The sequence below is a fragment of the Camelus ferus genome, chromosome 10 (assembly GCF_009834535.1).
Source record: "Camelus ferus isolate YT-003-E chromosome 10, BCGSAC_Cfer_1.0, whole genome shotgun sequence".
NCBI lineage: Eukaryota > Metazoa > Chordata > Mammalia > Artiodactyla > Camelidae > Camelus > Camelus ferus.
This window is the reverse complement of record NC_045705.1, coordinates 53,042,587-53,068,502: the sequence shown is the minus strand read 5'-3', so window position 1 is coordinate 53,068,502 and position 25,916 is coordinate 53,042,587. Positions and strand designations below refer to the sequence as shown.

Genomic DNA, 25,916 nt, shown 5'->3' with positions numbered 1-25,916 from the left:
TCTCATATACAGTTAAATCTTCGAGGGACTACCATATGCCAACCACTTAACATGGGTTATCTCACTTGATACTGTGAAGTGAGTACTATTATCATTTCTGTTTTATAGATTACAAAGCCAGGCTCACAGAGGTTCACTAATTTGCCCAAGGACACACAGCCAGCAAGAAGGAGCCGAAGGGCTAGTAGCAATGGAGGAAATGAGGACCATAAAGCCTATGAGAGAAACACTGATGCAATTAGGCTGTGCCTGGGCTCCCCCGCCTTCCAGGGGCCCTGACACAGAGACTTTGTCAGACGAGCACACAGAGGGAAGATTTCACTTTATTGTTACATTAATCTCACAAATACACCCAACACAGCCAGAAACACTGAGCAGATAAAGTGCCAATGCAGAGGCCTGGTAACAGAAGGAGGGAGGAATCCAGTTCATCTCCTCCACATGCCCAGCCTGGAAAGATATTTCTATTACACAAGAGTGAGGGCAACTGACATACTAGGCAATCCACCTATAGACACTTTGAGCTAAGGAATAGAAAATCTTACCAGGTGGTGTCTGTGCAGGGCAAGGAAATAGAAAAGTCAGAAAACATTTGTTCCTCAAATAAGTCAGGCATAGAAATATCAAACGAAAAGACAGTATTTTTCAAGCTGCTTGTATTTGAGACAGATATCTAATAAGGAAGGAGATGGGTACAGGTCTATAGGGTTACTCCTTGCTACTGTCTGTTTTCGGAATTGTGACCTGGGTAGACACTCTCTTCCCACACTCTCAATCAGAGGTGCCAGAGAGAATTTTCTAGGATTCTGGGAAGAACTGACCTTACCTGCTTATCTAGCCAGCCCCAGAAAAGTAGACCCAGTGCTTCCTCATGAATATCGAGGAGATATGAGCTATCAGAGAAATCAACTTGGCAGCATTTAAAGATTAATGAAGCTCGATGCTTCCCATAATTATCTTCAGACATTTTAGGTACCTCTATCAAGCCTGAGGTTTAAAGCACAATTATTTGGTTATTGAATTCAAATGATTTGACTGCATTGAGTGAGACTCTGATATCCTAAGCTCAGATGGTCCCAGTTGTCTCTATTCCAAAATTGGAAAATCACTGACTGATTCTCAGAGGCCAGAAAGATCACTAATGGCCATCTGATCATACCCGACTCCATATAATCCTGAACTCAAAGGGCCAGAATCAATGGCATCTTTCTAGCACCTGAGAATTCCTGGCCTCACTTGGCCCACAGGGAAGCCAAATAAGGATCCACTAGGCCAAAGAACTTCCAACAAGCCTCACTTGTGGCCAAGACTCAAGGCTCAGAGTGGAACTTTCAACTAGAGAAGGGAGAAGAGAAGTATTTCAACTCAGCCCTAGGATAAGAAGCAGGCCAAAGTGGTACCATGATAGGTAAGGGAGGAGAGGGGCGAGACCTCAACAGAAAGGTGCAGGTGACCCCTATGTTAGAAAATGGGGGTAGTTAGAGGGGGCATGGAAGGCTGGTAATGTGGGATCACCTCTGCTGAGCTCAGATGTGGCCTCCCATGTGGTGGCTGTGCTTAGTTTTCCATCTTGTTTTCTCTATAGAGGCTGGTAATAAGGGGCCTGGGGGGTGACCCAGTGACAACTGGCTGCACTATGGCTGCCTAGCTGTTCAAATAGGGGTCATCAAGTTCCCAGTCTTTAGGGAGCTTCTGTAAAGCTAAAAACATTCAGAGTTCCAAAGAACTGTTTGGAAGGGACAGTAGCTGAACACTAGACAAGACTGATGATGAGACCTGGCAAAGTTTGAAGTGGGATCATTAAATACTCAAGGAACTCCAAAGGCCAACTTGGGAATCTCTTAAAGGGAAATGCACAGCTGGCGATTTTTCTGACTTCTCTGAGCACATCTCTGACTAAATTGAAGTGAAGATTCCATTACAGGTATCTATGTGCCCAAACTGACACCCCAACAGAAAGGCTTTAGGAAACCCCTGTGACCTCCAACTCTTTGAGAGGGGTCAGGAAATATTGGGGAGTCAGAAAAAGTTGTCCTTACCACTGCCAGCTCCTGCCCTGCTTCTTTTTTTGTACCAGAACAGAGCTTTAGAGTTTCCCAACCCTCAATTCCCAACCAGAAAGTTTCATTCCTGACCTCCATCCCAGAAAGGATTCCCTAAGTAGACCTTCCCACCACCTAATTCTACCCTTCTCTTTTGGACCTGCTCTGGGTTTTTTTCATCTTCTTTCCCTACTTCTGTTCCCAGCTACTTGGGTCCGAGGCAGACAAATAACCAGCTAGGCAGAAATACTGACTGGATTTTGGGGGTATCAGTATCTGACAAGAATGCTCAGATTATTTACTGAAGCCTTCAATTTCATCTCAGAGACTGGTTAATGTTCTTCTGTCTGTGGTTCCTTCTTCCTCCTTCCCTCCAAGAAGTTCAAGGTGAGAGACCATCTCATTCATCTTGATACCCATGGCTTTTAGGCACCAAGATAAACGCCTAAATATGACAGTTTGGGTCAGGGGACTTTTAGTGGGCTTAGCACCCAGATCCTCCTAGCATTCATCCCCGAAGCATATCCTTTCCCTAACCTGTTTACAAACCCTCCTCTTCACCCTCCTCTCAAGGCTTGAAGACAAATGGAGCTGCATGGGAGAATGAACATGGCTTGTCAGGTCTAAGTTCTAGGTCCCTTCTGTCACTGACTTGGTATATGGGCTTAGACAGTTCACTTGCCTCTCTGGACCTTTAAATGAAAGGGTTGGACTAGATGATCTCTCTGGGCTTTTCCAGATCAATTCACACTTCAGAAATCAACGAATAAATTAGAAGAAATTCTAATTCTGAGACGTAAGTATCCTGCATCCCTTTGAAACAGCTGAAGGGAGGTAAAGTCAGGTTCCTGTTTATCATACATTTTAGCTATAGGAAAAGAAGCAAGTACACCTATGGAGAAATAGAACCTGGCAGCCCCTGTACTTGACTAATAAAAGTAAATTCCTGGAAGAAGCAGAGAAATAGGCCACAAGTGAGACCTGGCAGTGTCAAAAAGGTCTATAAATTAAGTGATCAAAGGAGTAAAAAACAATGGCTAAGACCAGACAAGATCTCTAAGCACAGGCTAAAGTCTAGAGAGGTCTGGGTGGGAGGGAGCCCCTGCAGCTTCTATTAGAGGGAAGGACTTGGTCCACAGCAAGTTGCTACGGCATTTGGTTCAAACCCGGTTTTCTCAATCTGTCAACCTGGTGTGTATGCATACGTGCAGACATGCTGCAGGCTGTAGTTATGCTTCTGAAGTGCTGAAATGAAAAAGAAATAGAAGAAATGATACCAAAGTCAGAGAAATCAGGCTGAAGGCAAGCACAATTTTAGTTTAAAAGCTATTCATTCTCCCCACCACTCTATGCAGTATCATCATTGCTCATTCTGAAATGTGGGCTAGAGAGTTTCATGGGATTGTGAACTCTGGGGATGGGGAAGGGTGTACTTGTGGTATTATTGAAGGTCAAAGGCAGTACACAACTCAATATCCTGTGCAAGAACCCCTCTGCTTAATGACAAATGGATTTGACTTGACCTGACCCATTCGGGTACTCACTTGTCTTCATTCAAGGAAACTGTCTCCACAAAAGGGATTTCTTCCTTGTCTGTCTTCCCCATGATCAGCCGGTGCTTATCCAAGTTTATGATGCACTGAAAACAAAGGCGAATCACTGGTCACTGTTAATGATCTCACTATGGGGTCTCCATGTAAGAGGACCCCTACCTCAGAGAAGAAATGCCAACGGGAAGGTAAAATAGTCCTACCTTCAGGGATCGGAGAGTCTGGAGACCAAGGGACAAGTTTTTCTCATTGTCCTCTAATAAAAAAATAAGATTCAACCATTTTCATGTTGGTTTAGAAGTCAGCCTTAGGTTCTATCCAACTTACCTTCCTTCCATCCATCCATCAATCCATCCATCCACCCATCCATCAAACATCCGTTGAGCATTTATTATATTAAGTAATCTCCCCAGATGATTATAGTTAAAAGGTGAGCGAGTCAAGATTCAACCCCAGGTGTTTTTAACTCTAAAGGACAAAGGCCTTTGGACAAAAATCAGGAACGTAGAGTAGACTTGAATAGAGTACATGAGAGAAAGTACAGGTGGTGGGAAATTATCAAGAGATTTATGGCAAAGGGGTAAAAGGATCTTGCCCTCTACCTCCAACTAGCCCATGGAAAGGGGCCATTTTTACTGGCACACAGAAATGTTTGTTTTCTTGTCCTTTGAATTTTTTTTTTTAAACAGAGGAAAGCACGAACACAGTCCCCCACTGTGTTCAAATTATGCAGTCGAGTTTCCCACATTTGGGGAAATCGCAGGGGTCAGCACATCCGGAGTACAATGGATAAGCCTCACCCTGGGAAAACCACCCTCGTGATCATGGTATCTCTCCTACCAGGTAAGTATATCCCTTGAATTTTTAAATAATGAGTTAGACACTCCTTTTTCTGAGTGATTCTCAATACGTCTTGAATGTAGCTCAGAGCCAGTCTGGTACTTTGGAAGGCAAAAACTGGGACAAGATTTATAGTACAAAAAAGTGGAAACCTGGGATTTTGAAGAAGTCAACATTTACAGGCATGAGATCACATGAGGCTTTGGTGGAAGGAGGGAGAGGGTTTACCTTAGGGGTCCATAGGTCCAGTCCCCAATTCTACTCACCAACCACAGCTGCTGGACAGTCTAGGCGGAGGGAGCCCAGTGTGATCACTAGGTGCTCAATCTGGCCCACTACTTTGAGATGCCGGGGTAGAGAAAGCTTCTCTCCTTCATGCTTATGAGATCTGACATGCTCCTTGAGTCTGCACCAGAGAAGAAACACCAGAATCCCCTTGGCAGAGGTTTCTGGTAGAATCTGGCAATGCCTACCTTCTGACCCACAGCTGGAATTTTCCAGGGATTTCCTGGGTTTATTTACACACACACACACACACACACACACACACACACACAAGCTAACCTACACTTCTTGTTTCAGCACTTTGGCCTAAATATGCCAGGGGATGTGAAAAACTAAGATTCAGCTCCTGTTCTCAAAAAGCTATGTTACTATCTGCATTGGTGAAAGATGAGAGTTGACACACCCAGAGAATCCTGTTCTGCATCCCAATATCCCCACCTATGTGCAAGGCAATTTAGTTAACATATCCTTTTACCCATCTGTGGGTAACAGAGCTCAGAGAGGACAGGTTAATCCTAATTTTAGAAGATGCTTTGTTCAATGTCTAATTTTCTCTTTGTCTATTTCAGTCTATTCTCACCAGTTAGTCAGGCTATAAGGTTAGTGGAGGCAAATATTTGTTTGTTAAGTGCACTGATATTGGTATCAGCAAGGAATATTGTGGAGAGAGTCCTACATACTTTAACTTGTCTGTGTAGGAGAAAGAACAGCACCAAGGTTTCACACGGTTATGTAAGCTGATTGGAACAGCCAGCACCCAAGCTATTATGGGTTGGTAGATAAATACTTAATTATGGACTTTCTGTGCCAGTACTTCTGCTTTACTCCATTTCCTCTCCTTTGGTGTTATACCCCATCCAAAAGAAAAATAATTGCAGTTTTACAGATGGTTATTAATTCCTCTGGAATCATGGCAGTCTGCTGCCTAATTATGCACCAGGACATTATTAGCCTTTCTGGAACCATCATGTTGCACTATCTCTCATCTCTCCACCACATAAAAAAGCTCAGAATTCTTCCCACAGGAGCACTTGTGTCCTGGTCAACCCCACCATCCTAAATAGCAATGCTTCAAAGAGTCACAGTGGTAGTGAGGGCTGAGAAGGTAGAAACGAGACGGAACAGATCATGTGGCAGGCGTCATGGGTTATACAAATCAAGACTTATGTAAACCCTGCTTAAAAATATGGATTTCTTGTAGTGGCTTAAAATAGGCCATTATATCTACCCTAGTGTTGTTTCAATACAGAGATTTGGGCTGGGAAATGATCTGTTATACTTAGGGCTAGCGAAGTGGAAAAGAATATTGGACTGATCCTCCTAATTCTGGGCTAGACCTCGGAGCCCATCTGGTACTTTGGAAGAAAAAGAAGGAAAAAGAAAGGAAATAAAATTACATATTGAGTGAAAAGGAGGAAAGATACAAAATGGCTTTCTCTGAAAAAGAGGGAGAACCCAATTCCAGCTATTAGAGAAGTGAAGATATTCTATATGTGAGGTGTCTGCCTCACACCCAGTCCCCAGCAGGGGCAGCAGTAAGATCTGATTTTACATATTCTTTGCTGAAGGGAAAGGCACTAATCACCCCTGTGATGGTTCAGGCCCAGCAGCAACAGCAGCTCTATTCCACATTCCGACTGAATCTTCTTGGGGTAGGCGTGTGGCCTCCTGATGGACCTCGAGGAATCTAAGGCCAACCACATTCCTGCTTTTACTTCTCTGGGGTATACATACCAACAAGGTAGCTCCTTCTACTCTGTTGCCTGGGCAGGGAACAAATCAGGATCAGGCCATGGCACACAATGAACCAAGGATTTCACATGTTCTCGTTCCAGAGCCCAAAGGTCTTTTCTCAAAATTTATTGGTGGGAGTTAATAGAAAGCCTGCGCCTCAGAACAGATTCAAGCCAAGAGTGCATTAACATCTGACTTCCAGCACAAGTGGCTACTTACCCCAGCCTGTCCACACAGGCTGAAGAGATGAGATTATATTGACAGCCGGTGTCAACCAAGGCTTTCACATCCTTTCCAGCACACTGTGGAGAGGAAACATACTGTTTAACAGAAGCCAGAGACTTAAAAGGGAAGCAAGCCGCAGATGCCATGTGAAAGGCAGGGTTGGAGAGCATCCTCACAATTATGGGATGGTAGCGTCCCATCTTTACCCACTGCTGAGTCTCCTTTGAGGGGTTCTTTTTCCTGCTGAATCTAGAGCTGACAGAGGATCCCAAAGGGCCTTAGATGTTTCATTCTATATGTCAATTAGCTCTTAACTCTGTGTGTATATCACATGCCACTTTGCAAATCTGATGAAACATTTGGTCCTTTTCCCCATAAAGATGCACATGCATAGAAAATATTGCATACATGTTGCATGGAGTGCCCCTCTTAAAATTCACTTATGAATTCCATGATAAGACCCATTTTCTACACAGTTTGGAGGTGAGGCCTTCATTATTGGGATCACAATGGGCCCAAATCCTACTCTCCAGAAAACCCTTGAAAAGCTGTTCTCAGAACATTACCTGGCAAGAAACCAAAATCATGTCATCATCCTCAGACTTCTTTAGCCCCTCAGACTTGGCCTGGTTGAGTTTGTTGGTCTTGGAGGCCCAAGGGACACGACTGCTTCGAAGCTTAGACAGGTTGGTTTCCATGAGGCGTCTCTGCAGAATGTTATGAGGTTGCTTGAGGAACAGAAAGCAGAGGCTTTTTAGTGACAGCCATTTCCCCCTTCTCTCATTGTCTCCCAGATGCCACAGAGGTGAAGGAGCCTCAAGTAACTGAGCTATACCTTTGCTGCTTATTTATTCTTCCTTTAAGTAGAGACTTCATTGGTATTGTCAGAGCAGATACTATGAACCAGTTTGCAGCAGGCTGCCCTGAGTGAATGAAGGAGCAATGGGGAACAGAGGGCAGTGTGGGCAGGGCCAAAAGAGTATGGCTAAAGAGAACTGAGGGACCCTTGTGATTTGGACTGCCTGGGCTTGCTGCCTTCCCTCCCTTTACGAAGGCATTTCAAGAAGCAAGTGGCCTTAGTCTATGTGGAATAAGTGTATCTTTCCAAGTGATTTACAGAAAGGGCAGCTCATTCTCACAATCTGAAGAAACCTACCTAGCACTGGTTTTCAGAAGTTCTGCATGACCTCTATTTCAAGTTTCACTCCCTCACAGTCTTACTGTTGGACCCAAATGCATATGCCTTGGTGACCTGGCTCTCCTGTGGGCTGAGTCATCCACGGGGTGGACGAGGTAGGAAGACAGGAATTCATACCTGCTGAACAACCCTTTTAGGAGACATACTTTAGAACCTGGCAGAACCCACAGGAATCATCCTTACTGTTATCCTCTGGACCTCAAGGAGCATATGCCTCCTCCTGCCACATGCTTGCCATCCATTTCCCGTCTCTTCAATGGGCCAAAAGTGGAGTACAAAAGGGGCAGAGATTGAATGACCAGGAAGCTGGGGACTTAATTAGACCTTATATCTGTGCCAGGATACCTAATGTTAGGAAGCAGGATGAGGAATGTGAATTCAAGTCTGCTCTCTGATAGAGCTTCAGGAGAGTTCCTAGGGCAGGTATATCCATGCTGTACTGTTTCTACCCAAAGTGGCCTCCAGAAAGTATAAGCTACCTCTTGAAAAAAGGTTATTTGACCTGAGAAACTTCTATGCACAAGCATCTTATTTCCAGTTCACAATAATATTTAAAATCCCTCAAAAGGACAGAGTCTAACTCCAAGTTTCTATGTGACACATACCAGATGGCATTCCAATTCTAGGGGGAAGAGAGTCACTCCTAGGTGCCCTAGAACCATCCCTGGGAAGCGGGTAAAACTGGAGAAAATTCATTTTCCATCATCTTACAGATTCCTGGGGAAGAATGGAGTCAGAGCCATGACTCACTATAACCCTGGTGAGGAGAAGAAATAGATGCCCAAAATATCCCGATTTTTGGCAAGGCAGTTCTAAATTAGCATCCTTGGGAAAAGGAGAAAGAGGCACTTATAAGAAAATAAAAGGTTCTTAACTTGGTAAGGAATTAGAGGAAGTGCTAACTCTGTCAGATTTCCTGATTTGACACTGGAAGAATGCTTTGCTTTGCAAAAGAAACAGAAATCCTTCATTCTTTTCTCTCTCACTAATAAGCCTGGATTCATACTACAGCAGGGTGTTTGTTTCTGTAAAATCTGTACTTAGGAGGACAGACTTAGATAACTTTGATTTGCAGAGAATGGAAGGGACTTCAAAGGCCATCTAAACAGAGCCCTCTTAATCTAAAGTTTGAGGCTTTCCTTCTATATTGGTCTTGCTGAACACTATTTTCTTGGTTACTCTTAATCCTGAGAGGAGTCCACCATCACCAGACAAATGAAGGAAATGAGGAAAATTCTGAAATCATTTTCCTTGAAGTCATCTCTCTTCTGAATTTTCCTACCAGGCCCTTTCTCCACAGACTGTACATATTCTCAAAATTCTCATATTTTGGGGAGAAGACGCCTCCACAAAACCTCAGACCCTGCCTCCTGAACTCTTCATCCTCCTTTAATCAGCCCTGGTCTTAAATGGTCTTTAAAAAAGCCAAAATCACTACATATATTTCTTGATATCCTATATTTTCTTCACTGAAATCACTTCTGGTACCACAACACCAATAATGATCTCCTACTTTCCAAATCTGGTAGACATTTTCCAGTCTTCACTTTACCTGACCTCTCTAGGGCATTTGACCCTGCTGACTATTCCTTTATTTATTCTTTTATTTAGTTACCAAAAAAGGTTAAATATAGTACATGCTCAATGTAAAATATTCTAATATCACTTAAGTATATAAAATTGAAAGGGAAAGCCTCCCCAACCTCTCAATCCTTCTCAGCTCCCCCTACAAATAACAACCATTAAATTTAGGAGTATATCCCTCCAAAATTTACAAATATAAATAAAAATATGATCATATTATAACACCCTTCTAAATTTTTCTATTTTTGTTTAATACATGAAAGGCATTTTCCTATGTCAGCACATATAATTCTCTTTAGTCATTTCCATAACTAAAAGTATTCATGGCATAGTTCAGGAGTTGAAAATTCACAGCCAATAAACTCACATGAATCTCAGAGATGCTTCTCCATGGTCATTTAATCATGTCCTCATGTTTTAAATGACACTGTAACTGCAAATGTACCTCTGCGCCCAACCAAAATTTCACTAAAATGAAAGTCAAGGAATAAGAAAGGTCTAAACCTACAAGAACAAAGAAAACAGTAAAGTCAACAACAACAACAAAAGAGACGGTGACAAAATTTCAGAATCTAAAAAGCAGACCAACAACTACTAACTGATGTAGACTAGAGAAAGCTAAGTGTTTCACATTATTCTACTTCATGGAACACTGGAGTGGCAGAGACTACCAGCTGCTAATTAAAATCCATGATCTCCTCGTCTTTCTGGGCAGACACCTAGATTATGTTTCCTGGCCTTCTTGTTTTGTTTTTTTTTTCTTCATTTTTATTACAGTTAATTTTTTTTTTAATAATTGGAGTATAGTCAGTTTAGTCTTGCATCAATCTCTGGTGTACAGCATAATATTTTAGTCATACATACGTTCAGTTTCATATTCTTTTTCATTGCAGGTTACCTACAAGATACTGAATATCTTTTGCTACACAGTAGAAACTTGTTTTTTATTTTATATATAGTAGTTAGTATCTGCAAATCTCAAACTCTCAATTTATCCTTTCTCAGCCTTTCCCCCCAGTAACCATAAGTTTGTTTTCTGTGTCTATGAGCCTGTTTCCATTTTGTAAACAAGTTCATTTGTGTCTTTTTTTTTTTAGAGTCCACATATAAATGATATCATATGGTATTTTTCTTTCTCTTTCTGGCTTACTTTACTTAGAATGATGATCTCCAGGTCCATCCATGTTGCTGCAAATGGCATTATTTTATTCTTTTTTATGGCAGACTAGTATTTCATTGTATAAATATACCACAACTTCTTTATCCAGTCATCCGTCAATGGACATCTAGGTCGGTTCCATGTCTTGGCTATTGTATATAGTGCTGCTATGAACATTGGGGTACATGTGTCTTTCTGAATTAGAGTTCACTCCGGATGTATGCCCAGGTGTGGGATTGCTCAGCCTTCCCTGTGGTTAGGCAAGGCCATATGACTGAGTTTGTTAAACACAATGTGGGTAGAAGTAACACACACCACTTCTAGACCTGGCCTGTAAAGCTCTTCCTGTGTACCCTCCTCCACATTCTTTTCTTCTTCTGCCTGGCTAGAATGGAGATGACCCCTACAGTAATCTTCCCGGAGGTCACATGTTAAAGACAGAAAAGCCACTGTCAGCCTGTGCTCCTAAATGACTGCATGGAAGAGGGCTGTCTTATTGACCTTTACACTAGAACCACTACTTAAGAAAAAATAAACTGTTATATTTGAACTATTTATACTTGGGGGTCTAGCTGTAAAAGCAGTTTTCCTACTCAAACTAAAACCCTGAAAAAACTGAGGAGTTAGAGGTATTAGAACCTTTACAGTTGGAGGATATGATTAGGGTTGGAAAGAGATTAGTATAAAGACTCCTACTTGACCCAGACAACTGGGAAGAATGCCAAAAGTTTATTCTTTTTGTAAGAGTAAATCAAAAGATTGGCTGGTTGATAATTTGGCTAGGCTTAGAAGAGATTTCTTGAACAGCTAAAGATGAGTGTGGAGTGCCATATTGTGCCAGAATTAAAGGATAGGAGTTTAAAGATTGAAAGGCTCACATGGAGCCTTGAATATTGAGAGATAAAAGATCCACACCAAAATTTCACATCACTAAGAATTTTTGGAATATCATGGATGACAAAGATTCCAAAAGCTTTCAAAAAGAAAAAGATGATTCAAATACAAAGGATTAGGAACAGAATTGTACAGGACTAATCAATGGTAATAATGGAAGCTAAAAGACAACGGAATAATACTTTTAGAAAAGCAGACAGCACATAATTTCTAAACCTCGCCAAGCTATCAACTAAGACTCAGGAAAGTGATTTCCTATGTATCACATTGAAGGATATGCTCCACCAAAGCAAGGGAAAACAACAAAGAAAAAAGCATAGGATCCAAGAAATAAAGGATCCAACAGAGAAGAGAAACAAAGGAAATTCTGAGAATAGTATTGAAGGAAAAGTCCAGGATATTGGTTGTGTAGTGGGCCTTGAGAGCAACCAGTCCAAAATGAAATGGTAGGATAGAGCACTCCAGGAAGGATGTCTCCAAGAGAAGAAAAAAAGACCCTGCTAGATCACCTATAGTTTTAAGGTACTTGGAGATTTAAATTTTACATAGAAAATTAAATAAAGAAGAAAAACTAGGCAATTATTAATTTTGATAAAAATAAGTATTTGTATGAGAAAGGAGACATAATTATAGTACACTATTTGACTTGGCTGTGAATAATAGGAATATAGTACAACCACGTAAGCAGTATATGCTGATTTGATCCAAAACAGCTATTTAACTATTATTAACATATTATAATACTAGCATAGTAGAAGGGGACATGATAGGGAAGTATAAGAGAATTAAGGAACAGTTTAAGTTTTTAAAAAAGTTTTAAATTATATACATTTTTTGATAAAAATTAAATTTAAAAAATATACCCCATACATTAGGAAAGCATTCAGCCACAAGAAAAGACAACTTACGGTGTCTTAGATGAAGGTGTATTATTTTCTCACATATGAAGAAGACTGGATGTAGGTAGCTGCTGGCATTAATTTAGCAGCTTAACAATTTCAGGGCTGTTTCTATAATTCTCTTGAATATTCCCCCATAGCCACATGATGGGTGTCCCAGCTCCAGGTATTACATCCACATTCAAGGAATGAGGAAGGAGGAAGGGACACTGTGCTAGCTATTCTTTTTTTATCAGGAAAGCACAAGTTCCCTGAGCAGTCTTCTGCCTATATCTTCTTGTTCAGAATTCACATGGCCACTTCCAGCTGCAGCTTGGGTGAATTTAGCTTTCCTAATCTCCATAGAGGAGTCAAGCAGATAGAAAAAGGCTGAAAATGGCTAACAGTGTCTGCCAAGTTGTGCAAAAACTAAAGTGTGTGTACATGTGTGCACGTGCACACACGTGTGCACACACACTCATGCGCACGCACACACCAACAATGTAACAGGCAGATGGAATGCCAGGTTACTCTATAACCGACCACTTTTGCACCTATTTGCTTACATCTGCCCTACTTTCTGCATTTTAAAACAGCACATCCTCTACAGACACACGAGTCTGTGGTACCAACATACTTCAATTTACTTAACTACTAATGGACATCTAGATTATTTCTACATGTTTGCCATTAGAAACGATGCTTCAATAAACTCAATGTTCTATCTTCCTTGAAACTCATCTCTACTGGCTTCTAAAACCACTTTTTTGTCTATTCTGCATCTGTCTCATTTATTAGTTCCTTTGCCTCTGCTCATTTCCTAAATGTTAGTGTTCCTCATTGCTCTATCTTCAGTCCCTTTCTCACTCTATAAATCCTTTTAGGGCAATCTTATCTACATTCATTGTGGAACTTACTACCTGTATGATGAAGACTCTATCTTATGCCCTGCCCTCATTTCTGAGTTTTAGACCCATAGAACTAACCATCACTTTGAACTTCTCCACTTAGAGACCTCACAGGCACTTTCAAACTTAACTTATCCCTCTGATCTTTCCCACAAGACTTGTACTTTCTTCCATATTCTCCATTTTGATGAATGAAATTCTGCATTTTTAACACCCCATAGTTTCCTCTCCACTTCTGCTATTACTGCTAAGTTCAAATAATCTCCTAAAACACTATGTTCATGGTCCCCTTCCCCTACAGTGGTTCTCTTGCCAGCTGTATCAAACACAAAGTACTTAATTTAGCATATATGATCTTCCACTAACTCATCCTCCTTCCCAATCTTATCTTTATTCCTACATGAAGGATTTCTACTGTAGAAAATGGCCACCTGAGACATACTACCTTGGGGAAATCACTAATCTCTCTAAGCATTCACTCAGTCTCACTTTCTTCATCAGTAATAAGAGCGATTTGAGTTCCAAAGTCCTGTTCCATTTTAACATTCTGGATTACTCCCTTTCCACCAACTTGGTAAGACAGCACCATTACACACCCACCACTCTTGACTCTTTTCCTAACCTTCCATCCCAACTAAAGATAGTCCCCAACTTACAATGGTTCAACTTAAGATTTTTTTGACTTTATGATGATGTGAAAGTAATACACATTCAGCAGAAACTGTGCTTTGAATTTTAATCTTTTCCTGGGCTAGTGATATGCAGCACACTACTCTCTCATGATGCTGGGCAGTGGCAGCTAGCTGCAGCTCCCAGTTAGCCGCATGATCACGAGGGTAAACAACTGATACATCTACAATCATTCTGTACCCATACAACCATTCACTTTCTGTACAGTATTCAATAAATTCGATCTACTTCTCTCCATCTTTAGCACCTGCAATCTAATACAAGTCACCATCAACTCTTACCTGTATTACAGCACCTCCTAATTTGTCTTCTGCCTCTTCCTTCACTCTTCTCCAATTCATTGTCTACACAGCAATCAGAGTGAGCTTTTAATAATATAAATGAAATAATACATCCCCTTACTCAAAGCCCTTCAATGGCTTCCCCTTGTCCTTCAGACAAAATTCAAACTTCCTACCATGCATGGTCCATAGGGCTCTTCATCATCTGGTTCCTGTCCATCTCTCCAACCTCCGTATACATACCATAAACACACTACTCTCCCCTTTATTCATCCACACCTCCTTGCTCAAAAATTCTTCCCCATTCTAATGCCTCTGACCTACCATTCCCTCTGCCTGAAATGTTCTCCCCTAATACTTCAAATAGTTAGCTTGCTCTCATCTTTCAGGTCTCAGCTCAAATGTCACTTCCTCAGAAACATCTTCCCTGACCATACTATTTAAAATAGGTACTCTACCTCTTTAGTTACTAACATATCCCATTATTTATTTTATAGTAATTATAAATCCGGAATTATTTTGTTCATTTAGTTCTTATTTCACTCCCCCTAGTAGTGTTAATTTCACAAGGGCAAAGATCTTGACTGTCTTAATCACAGCTGTATCCCCAGCTCTTGACATACTACTGAATGAACAAATCTCTACCTTTACCTCTTCAAAAAGTCTTTCCTGATTAACATCATCTAGTTCTTTCTTTCAGAATCCCTTCAGTACTCATACATTACATAGTTTGTATTACTTCATTTCTACTCCTTGATTGTTGCTTTGTAAATTTGTCCAAGTGGTTTATTTTTATGCTTATTGAAGGAAATAACAGGCTTTCCAAGATCTATCTTCTACTTTCCAGATGTCACTCAAGATCCACAGCAGAACTTAGCTGGACAGGTGCTGCAGGTACTCTGGTGGCCTTTTGAACACAGTTACCAAGTTATCTTCCTGACGTGGATTATGCCTTATGCTTTGGCTCAACAAGGCAACTACTAATCTAAGCAGCCCCTGGCTCTTTAGCATTCTTGCAATGTGGCTGCTAAACCCTACCCACGGTTTAGATATTTAAATCCACAGCTGGCAAGCTCAAATGTACTGGCTTTATCACCATCAGGAGCTTCTGAAGGAAATGGGCACTGTGGGGACTGTATTCTGGGTAGAAATAGCTGAGATTCCTCAATCTGGCACCCAGTCTGATTAAATATCTCTTCTAGCTAGGCTGTAGAGTGGGAAGAAAAGTAAGGTGAGAGGAAACAGGGTATACTACAGGATATCACAGAATCATGATTTGAGCAAGAAATTTTAAGGCCACCTTCTCAATACCTTTACCTATACTGCACTGAATCCAGACAGAAGCAAGATAATGGATTTCTGTGGTGCACAGAATGGACCAGACTAGAAAACAGAAGAAATGACAGAAGTCTGCCTTCTTTGTAGCATTTATTCTCAGAGGAGAAACGCAAGGTTTCTAGCTAGCAACAGAACCACAACTAGAACCACTTAGAAATAGGGGTCAGCAAATATAGCCCATAAGCCAAACCCAGCCTGCTGCCTGCTTATTTGGAACACAATCAACCCCATTCAGTTACTATCTATGTAATGCTCTGCATTACAACAGCAGAGCTGAGTAGTTTAGACAGAGATTGGCCTGCAAAGCCAAAAACATTTACTATCGGGTACTTTACAGAAAACATTTGCCAATCCTTCGTGTAGAGTACTCTTTAAAAAATATATACCTGGAGTCAGACAGAGCTGAGTTCAAGTTAAGAAGTACCTTGCAGGGCTTTTGTGAGGATGAAATGAGATGGCTCATATGAAGCATTTAACACTGTGTCAGTTGTAGAGTAAGCACTCAAATGTTAAATAAGTATATGTATGTGTACATACGTATTTTAAATTCTCACACACAGCTTAAAACTGAAGCTGATTACCAGTCACCTTTTTTCTTAAAGGGCATGAAATCATCTTGCTCCATTTTCGTCCTCATGTACAGTTTGTAGATAGACATGGACTCCTGACTCTCACTTCAAGCCCAACACACATGTCTCTGTCTAGCCTTGGAAATCTAAAAGGGCACTAGTATCCGTGCTGTCTCTTCTTTATTTACTAGCTGAGTATACAACACAAGACCCATTCTGTACCATAAGAACACAGACAGACTGTCCTTGAGTTTACAGCTGCTTAAAATCACATGGGACTCTACCTAAGGCAGCCTGTCACACTGCCCCAGGCCTTCAGTGTTCTGTCTCTTTGCCTTTGCCCTGTAACCCAACAGACATGTTATTTCAAAGAGAGCAGCCTTATTCCTGACTGCTACCTGCTAGTCTGAGATGGTGGTTTCTCAACTGCCCATGGCAGGCTGCATTTTTGTTAGAAAGGATTCACACATGGGCAGGGAACTGGACCAGATAACCTGTAAAGTTCTTCCTCCTCTGAGGTTCCATAAAGGCATACTCTGGAAGCAGTCTCCTCCCTATATCATCTCATAGTCAGCTGATTCACCAGGGAGTGATGCAACTGTAATTAGATGTTGGTCTCCATCACTATTGTCAGAATAGGCCAGGGTAACTACATCTTCCACTGAACTCCTCTAGAGCTTATTGACTAACATCTTGGTAACTAGCACAGACTTCCCGGTGGTATTATTTATCTTCTCATGGAACTATCCAGTCAACATCTACACCTGAATAACTAACAGACTTCCCAAACTTAACTTGTTCAAGAGTCAAATTCCTGATTCTTAGTCCCTATCCCTAACCTGCTCTTTCTGTACTCTTACCCATTTTAGCAAATGACAACTTTATTCTTCCAATTGCTAGGTCAAAAAACCTTGAGGACATTCTTAACTACTCTTTCTTTCAGACCCTTAATCCAATCTATCAACTAAACTTGTCAGCTCTGTCTTCAAAACAACCCAGCGTCTGATCTTTTCTTGCCCCCTTCACTGCTAGCACACTGCTCTGAGCCACCATCATCTGTCACCTGGATTAGCGTATGACAGCTTGCTGATCAGTCTCCCTGCTTCTACTCTTGCCCTCTATAGCCTAATCCACACAGTAGTCTGCTTTATAAAATAAGCCATGTCATTTCACCCCTCAGCATAAAGTTTTCTCTAGTTTCCCATATCAGATTAAAAGCCAAATATCTGTACAATGACCTATAAGGCCCTTAGTAGTCTGGCCTCCCACTATCTCTCTCTGAGGTTATCTCCCATCACCACCCTGCTGCTCACTTTGCTCTGGCCACAATGGCCTTCTTACAGTTCTTCAGTCACATCAAGCACATTGACAATTCAGGCCTTTGCACTTGCTGTTAGAACCTTCTGCCTAGTACATTTTTCCCCAAGATATTGCGCTCTCTCATCTAAAATGTAATCTTATCAGAGAGGCCTTCCCTGACAACGCTATATGAAATAGCAAGGCTCTAATCCACTCTACCCTGGCCATCACACTCCCCATTCCCTTACCCTGGTTTATTTTCCCCATAGCACTGATTACAACCTGATATATTATATATTTACTTGATTTATTTTCTGTCTTCTCCTCCCACATGAATGCAAGTTCCATGAGAGCAGTTACTCCATTTTTGTTCATTATTGTTATCTTCAATACCTAGATTATGCCTGACATGTAATAATTGTTCAATAAATACGTGGGGAATAAACTAATCTGTCCTATCCTCCCCTCTAATCTATAAACTCCTTGTACAAGGAAACTTTTCAGTCTTCTTCTTTGTGGTCCTAGAACCTAGCACTGTGCCCTGAACACAGCAAATATTCAAACAGTATTTGCTATAATTAGGATTTGATCATGGCTCTGGAAATCTTCAGCTTGTACCAGATTCTCATGTTCTATTGGTATTTCATGCTCCTCTTCTAAGACTCCAAAGTTCACTGGTCCAAAATCTATAGCATTATGGATGTCTTGTGGCATTATGAATAACTAATCTGTAGGGTACCACCCAGGGCTTTACTCACTGACAGAGAGTCTGATCAGATGCTCAGATTATAGGGCTAGTCATTTCATGGTCAGTTGGCTTTGCTATGTCCCACCATTCTTCCCGCAGCCTTCTCCTAATTCTAGTGAGTTTTGCTAAAGCATTTGGCTAAAAGCAAAAATCAATAAATAGGAAAGTAAAACTCTCTATTGCTGGATAAGTAAGGGTATAGCCTGATGGTCAGTAATACTATCATATAGGAAAGATAGGATATTATCCCATGACATGACTGCTTTTAAAATCAAAAAGTCCTTACCTCAATGAGAAGAACATTTATGAACCTGGTAGTTAAAACAAAAGAAATTAGAATAGGCAAAACTCTGAGTGGTTTTTTTTCTCTAGCTTCAATACTTGAAAAATAACAACAAATAAAAAGTTACTCACTCATATCTCTGATTTTGGTTCTTAATCTAACACAGGAAAAAACAGCACAAGATGAAAGGACAAACAAAATAAGAGAGCCAGACATAAGAACAAGATTAATTTCCACAGCAGACTTTGTAGCAGCCAACTACACACAAACAGGAATAGGACAAAGGCACTTCCCTGAAGCCAAGAGAACAAACCCACGTTTGACTGCTTACGGATGCTCTTTGGCAATCCAAAAAAAGTTGGCAGGCTGGATTCAAATAGTAAACATTACAGAAACAGAATGGTAAAAGGTAGATAATTCAGAAAACTCAGCACTATAATTCTAATACAGGTCACCAGTATAAGGAAAATAATCCACAATCTTCTCACTGGCATAAACCCCAGAATCAATGAAAACTAATTTATTATTTCCCCCCATCTCCCTCTGGGGCCATCCCTTCCCTTTTCTGGTCTCTATTCTATTGAGTTTGTACTATAGACCCACACAATCAATTTTGGTATCCTCAAAATTTCACTTTGGAGAGAGAACACTGAGTCAACACTGGTCTATACTACCTGATGTACCCATAAAGTGAACTGATATAGTACTTCTAAGGGTATTTCTAAGATGGTCCTGAGGCAGCAGCATATGTTCCCAGAGAGCTTAAGCATGCTGCCTCAACCCAGCACTCACAGCTCTCCCACCCCTATCTCAGTCTGCCTTGGCATCTGTGACCCGTTCCAGTTCTTCTGTGCAATCACCTGCACATCAGAGGTGTGAGAACAGTGAGAGAGGGACATCAACTCCATGGCAGTAGGGGGTGAAGGTGTGAACCGCAGTTCAGGGTCTCACAGTAAACTGCTGTGTGTCACATCCATGGCAATAACCTGAGTCTTGAGGACACTTCTTCCTTCCAGCCTATTGCCTATGTTCTACACTATCAGTTCCTGTGTGGCTCAACTGAGACAGACTGGAGTCAGAAAAGCAGATGGAATTCTTCCTACGCAGGATGAAGCAGCGTAAAGAATGCCAGGCAGAAGATCGTAGAGGCAGTTCTGCAGGGCTAGGAAACTCCTCGACGTCCTATGATAACCAAATGTCAATCATCTTAAATCTGGCATGAAAGGAAGAAAAATAGTCCACATTTTACTTCTTTGTCCATTCCTCTTTATTGCTTCCTGAGGCTTCCAGGAACCAGGATTATTTTGGCCTGAAGGTAAGAAGACTTGGACCCAATTTGCTAAATGAATCTAGACTGTTGTAAAGTGAAAGGAGGGAAGAAAGACAGTTACCTCTTTTCTAGGAATACATTTCAGTCACTCGCCACTCTGAGTTGACATGAATCAGATTAACTACCCTGTGGCTTGTGAAGGTAAAATACCTTTTTAAAAACAGAGCAGGATAACTGAATAGACATCCTTTGCACATAAATAACTAAAAACAATTCTGTATCACAAAAGGGGAGGGCAAATCTGATCTTGGTATCTGTGTGTCATTATAATTGTTTTTATAAAAAAGAAAAAAAGAAAAGAGGATTCAGACGCTCTGCCCTCCATAGTCATCCTGTGGTTGGAAATCACAATTTCAGGGATCTAGGCTGACACCCCTCTTCCCTGACAAATTAAACATTCCAAAAGCTCAGAAACTATTGGAAAAATTATACAGAGCATCTACTTCATGTAAGAGACACATAATTCATGCTTCATAAATGATTGCCTAGATGAATAAAGTGATTGTGAAATTCAAGAAAACTAGTTAAACTACAAGAAAATTCCAGACAAAACTACAAAGCTAAACATCAATCTAGTCCAGCACCAGTACAGTGACTTAAGGATAAGAGTCAGATACAGTTCTTTAAACTACTAATCCTTAGGCCCCTATAGGAGTCCTCCTATAGACAGAGGATAGTATGGTCTTTGAACTCAGACCTCCAGTCCTGGAGTTTCTCCTTCTTCATGCCAAGAACAATCCTGCTAGAAAAAAGACTGCGCCAGCCCCAGCTCCATTACCTGGTCTGGGTAATGGAACAGCCTGGCTTCCTCCCTCTGTCCATTCTTTGGGGGGTAGAATAGGAGGAAAGGGGAATGATGACAAAAGGTTTGGGGCTCAGGAAACCTTTTTCTCTCTCCCCACTCCCGTTGGAAGGTCAAAGGTAGATAAGACCAAAATCAAACGGAGAAGTAGATTTTGCATAGAGGGGAAATGGATTCAATACAAGTCATCTGGATTTGGATACAGTGACTGCCGAGAAAGCCCTCTGCCCACTTCGTTCTCTCCTTCTCACACCCATTAGGAGTCACCTCTGTCTGGGTCACGGGACCCGCCAAGCAGCTTGGGAGGCAGGGGGAGCTATCCTGGCTGCGAGGCTCAAGCCCCACGCAATCAAATTCGGTATTGCGAATAACGGGAAGGGAAGGGGACCTGCGGGCAAGACGGCAGGGGTCTCTTCTACTACAGAGGAGAGACATGAAGGGAGGGGACTGAGCTGAAGGGAGCGCGAGCTGGAAAAGCTACGACGGAATCTCGAGAGAAACTGAAGCAGAGGGATGCTGGATGCAGGGGGATCCGAAACAGCAACAGCGAGACAGCGGATAGCGGCCGGCCGCCGGCGGGGGCCGGGCCGGTGACTCAGTGAAAGCGGCCATGGGCGGGCCCCGGGAGAACTCACGGCGCGAAGGTGACGGGCCGCCCTGCGCGGGGACCCTGAGACGGGCGCGGCGGCGGGGGCTCACCGTGTCCTTGGACGAGCCCAGCTTCTTGAGACCGTCCAAGGGTAGCAGGTCGGCAGAGTCCTTGTGAATGAACTGCACCGCCTGCTTCATTCGGCGCTGCTGCCGCAGAGACGCCGCCTCCCTCATGTCCGTCTCCTTGCGGCCACCCTCGGTGAGGAGCCCTGAGTAAAACATCGCTGAGGCGCCCGCGGCCCAGCGTCCCCGTGGCTCCTCGCTCCCCCACCGCCCTCAGCCTCGAGCTCCACCAGCGCCGCGAGGGCCGCGCGCCGCAGCTTTTATAGCCGAGCGTGACGTCACGGGGAGCAGCCAGTGCGTGCGCGGAGGGCGGGGCCTGCACAGCGCCCCCCAACCCTCGCGCGGCTTCTCCCCATCCGCTGCCCATCTCGTCGCCGCGCCGCTGCCTGGGCACAGCGGGCAAGCAAGGGTGGCGGCAGTGGGACTGACTCAGAGAGCCAAGGGTCCACCGCGGCCGCTTTACCCTACTAGCCCTTCCCGTTGTGGGTGTCCCGCGTCCCCTGGACGAGATGAAGTGTGGGGGGCGCCCAATGCCAGAGCAGCCACTCCCACGCCAGCCGCCGTGGCCTCTTGGTCCCCACTCACCTGTTGACCCCGTGGCCGACCCCGGGACCACCGACAGCTGGGCCATGCCCGGAGTCCCGGCGTCCGTGCTGCTGTTCGTCTTCACCAATTCCCACCTCCGCACGCCTCCTGGAACCCCAGCGCCCAACGCCCGGGCCCGGGAGGACGGGCGGCGCACTCCAAAGTTGGGATCCCTCCGGATTTCTCCAACTTCAGATCGGTCCCCACCCACCAGGCCACGTGACTGGGGAGGGGGCAGCCCCTGCGGGCCGGTCCGAGTCGGCCTTCCGGGACCCTCCCTCCTCCCGGTACCCGCGCATCCGACCGGGGAAACAGGGCCTGGCGGATGCCTGCGGGTCAACCTGGGGCTGAGGAGCGGCAAGGGTCCCGCCCCCGCGCGACTGCACGTGAGTGCGAGCCCTACGCCTGCTCCCCGGGACACTTGGCAGAAAAGTTTTCCTCAGCCAATAGTCAGGCTTACGGTCAGGAGGGTCTTTCACCCGTCTCTTCAGCATGCTTCCGAGAGCAGTTGGAACTTGGTTTTCTTCGTGAATCTTTCATACCCCTAAGCCATTCTAATAGGGCCTTCAGGCATCCTGGGTGCTGGCCTTGACTTTGTGACATACAAACTACGTTTCCACTCTAGAAACCACCACCATCCTAACCCACCCCACCTCACAGGAGCAGGCATGACACAGAAAACTCTGCTGCCTGAAGAGAACCAACAAAAGTAAAAATGCCAACATTTACTTAGCCTTTACTATGTGCCAGGTACTGGAATAAATACTTAAGATGCACTTTCTCAATGAATCCTGGCAACAGCTTATGAGACAGTATTATCATTATTTCCGTTTCACAGGCAAATATCTTAGCCCTCCTAACTAGTCTCCTAAATGTGCCTTGGTTTCCTTCCAATCCATTGTTCGCTGCTGCCAGAGTAATCTTTTCAAACTACGAGTATGATCATCTCCCCTCCCTGCTTAGAGCACCACAACAGGCTTCCTATTACTCGTAAGATAAAGACCCACATTCCTCTCTGGTCTGCCCCCCACCTGCATCTCCACTCTGTAACGCAGCCTCCTGAGCCTTCTTCCAGTTCCTTGGAGGAGCCATACTACCTCTTGCCAAATGGCCTACCTTTGAATATTCTGTTCCCACCGTAGGGAATGCCCCCTCCTACCCTGTGCAGTAAACAGACCTCAGTTCCACTATGTTTTTTTTAGGAAAGCCTTCTCTGACCTCTCAGAGGGGGTGAGTTCTCCCTAATTATAAACTATGCATCTCTCCTGGACATTCTTCCCCCTTTTTTATGGTAATGGTGGGGTTGTTATTGGTTGTTTGGCTAATATTTATCTCTTTCACTAACTGTTAAGTCCATTTTTTGCTTACCATTGAATCCCTAGAACAGAAAAGTCACTCAGTAAATACTCATATAAGTATAGCAGAAGTTTAGGTCTTGTCTGAGGAAAGCAAATGGTACAGCTGGGATTTTAAACCTAGATTGTCTGCCCCAAGAACCTGTCCTGGACTTGCCAATATGGAAGGGCTGGGTTTGACCTTGTGAACCTGCTTCTTTTCCTCTATTCCCGCCTTCAGCACTTGCCCTAGATTCAGAGCTCACATACTCCTGTGGGAAGACAAATCCAGAAGGTCAGAAGGCTGCTCACGTGGCTTCAAGGAAGACCCAGGGTGGGATTCCCTTTCCCCTAAAACACACTGAAGGCAGGGTCTCCTGGAGGGGCCGGGATGGGGGATGGGATTGCAGCTCACCTTCCAGTCCCCTAGCACACTTCCAGCAGTGGCAGCTCTGGCCCCTTCTGTCCTGTTACCTGGATCCCTGCCTGATCACTCCTCCAGGTGAGAGTTGCCCAGGGAACAGTGAAAGAGAGCTTTGCCTTTTCTCTCTAGAACAAGTGCCTCTAAGCTCAGCAAAGCATCAGGACAGGTCCAACAGTGAGGGCCCCTGGGGCTATGGCCAGGACAGCTACTTTCCCCCTGAGAGGAAGCCAAGCAGGCAGATTCGGACTCCCCATCCTCAGGCAGCCTTTTTACTGAGGATGGCCAGACAGAAGAAAGGGGCTCCTTTCATAGCTAGATTCCCCCACCCCCACTCAGAACACCAGAAGTTAAATGTCTCTGGCTGAACTGGAATTTGTCCATATCAAGTGTTACTGAAAAATAAATGGGGCTTTGGCTGGAGCAGGGAATCTTTTTGTGAATGCAGAGCTCTTTATTAGAGTGGGATTTGTGTTCTGCAGTTGGATCTGTGGCCACAACATGGATTGGTTCCCTCATCTCTCAGAGATCTTCCTCAGCCAGACTGATCCCATCACTGCTTTTAAGCCTGTGTCAATATGGTGAGGCCAACCCCACCCCCTGCACACACTCTATGAGTTTCTGCAGACCACAGAGCTCTGGGAAGTTTATCCAGTTTGCCCAAATGACTGAGCAAATCACTTCCTACCTCTAAGCCTCAGTTTCCACATCTGTAAAATGGACGTAGTGAGACTGCAGATGAAATTGGGCTTTGTAAACTCTGGAAGGCTGTACCAAAAGAAAAGATAATTATTAATTCTCCACATAGCCAACCTCTCCTGCCCCATTCACCTATCTTTGAAGAAGTATAGTACAGGTGTTAAAAGCACAGGTTTTGGAGTCAAATATGTTAGGTATGAATCCCTGCTCTGCTCCTTACTAGCTATGTGACAAGTAAGTTACTTCACCACTCTAGTTTCAGCTCATCTAGAAAATGATGCTAGTATTATATCTACCTCTCAGGCTGCTTCAAGGATTAAATGAAATAATAATACACATAGCACATTGTGGCACGTAGATAGGGCTCAGCAGAAGGTAGCTACCACCATTACCTGGAACAGTCTCAGGAGAACCTATGGGTGCCGAGCCTCAGAATGGGGCCTGCCCCATGCTTTCTCCAAGCCTCCCTACAGAACTCCAGACATGAGCATCTTTCCCTGGAACCAAAGCCTCCTGGGGCAAGAGCTAGCCCCCTCTTTTCCTCTCCCTGGTGCCTCTGGATTCTGAATTTACCATGTCAGGTGGCTCTGTTCTAAAGTACTTTACATCCTGTCTTGGCTGTTATAGATGATCTGTCTTTGAAAATTATACTAGACAAGTTGATGCTGTTTCAGTTAGGATTTTATCATGTTGTTCTTATTATAAGTGACAGGGAACCCAGCTGAAAATTTCTTAAGCAAAAATGAAAACTTTTTGTTCCTGAAACTAACACAATATTGTAAATCAGCTATACTTCAATGTTTTAAAAAAAAGAAAACGTTTTTGGTCCCCTTAACTTTTAAAAGTACAAGGGTTTCTTTCGTGGCTGGATCCAGGGGCTCAAACAACATTATCACTGTGTCTCAGCTCTGAGTTGATGCCACTGTAGCAGGCTCTAGTCTGATGGCTGTCAGAGGCTCTAGGCTTATAATCTGTTCACCTAGAAACTCTCCTTTGGGTCTTCAGGTAACAGGGAGATCTTTGAGAATGGTCTACGGGATGAAGGCTGGGGTGTGAAGCCAGAAAAGTGGATGAGAAGAGCAGAGGAGAAAGGGAGGACAACCAAGGAATTTTTATCCCCCTTCCCTTCCCACCCATGCATATTTTGCTCTGATTTTTCTCTTGGGCATACCCTGGAAGTAATGGCCAGTGCCCTGATCTCCTTCACTCACCACCCCTATCCTTGTAGATGCCGAGTCCCCTTCCTCCTCTGGTGCCCTCCCCACCACCCTTAATCCTTCTGGCAGGAAGATTCTTCAAACAGCTGTCCACTGCAGGTGTTATATGTATGCCAGGATTTCTGGCTACACGGTGCCCACAGGTTGGCACTCAGCCCTGAAGACTGTGTCTACTTTGGCAGGTTATTGCAAAGACAAGAGTTATTTCTGTCTTCTTCCTTCACCATAGCCTCATAAAATGAGGCTGGCGGCAGCCCCGCTAGTGTTTTCCAAAGTTGGCTGGGTCTTTTGGATCCATTCCTGTCAGCA

At 43.5% G+C, this 25,916-nt stretch overlaps 1 protein-coding gene and 1 non-coding gene across 4 annotated transcripts; both read right to left on the bottom strand.

The window, feature by feature from the left end:
* Nucleotides 1–303: 303 nt before the first annotated feature.
* Nucleotides 304–25,260, bottom strand: NRIP3 (nuclear receptor interacting protein 3). 3 transcript variants are annotated; one of them, XM_032489058.1, is made up of 8 exons: nt 21,937–25,260; nt 21,337–21,497; nt 7,243–7,383; nt 6,671–6,753; nt 4,699–4,838; nt 3,796–3,848; nt 3,587–3,681; nt 304–3,287 (listed from the first exon to the last, which is right to left on the bottom strand). In XM_032489058.1, exons 1-8 carry the CDS (start codon nt 21,980–21,982, stop codon nt 3,272–3,274), a joined length of 735 nt encoding a protein of 244 aa, XP_032344949.1. In that variant the 5' UTR covers nt 21,983–25,260; the 3' UTR covers nt 304–3,271. The 3 variants fall into 3 exon arrangements, with proteins under 3 accessions (XP_032344949.1, XP_032344948.1, XP_032344950.1); XM_032489057.1 differs by having other exon boundaries at nt 7,243–7,404; nt 21,937–25,029; XM_032489059.1 differs by lacking the exon at nt 21,937–25,260 and having other exon boundaries at nt 7,243–7,404; nt 21,337–21,908.
* On the bottom strand, nt 4,279–4,443 carry LOC116666758. Its single transcript, XR_004323652.1, has one exon. It is a non-coding gene; the product is annotated as a U1 spliceosomal RNA (small nuclear RNA).
* Nucleotides 25,261–25,916: the final 656 nt, after the last annotated feature.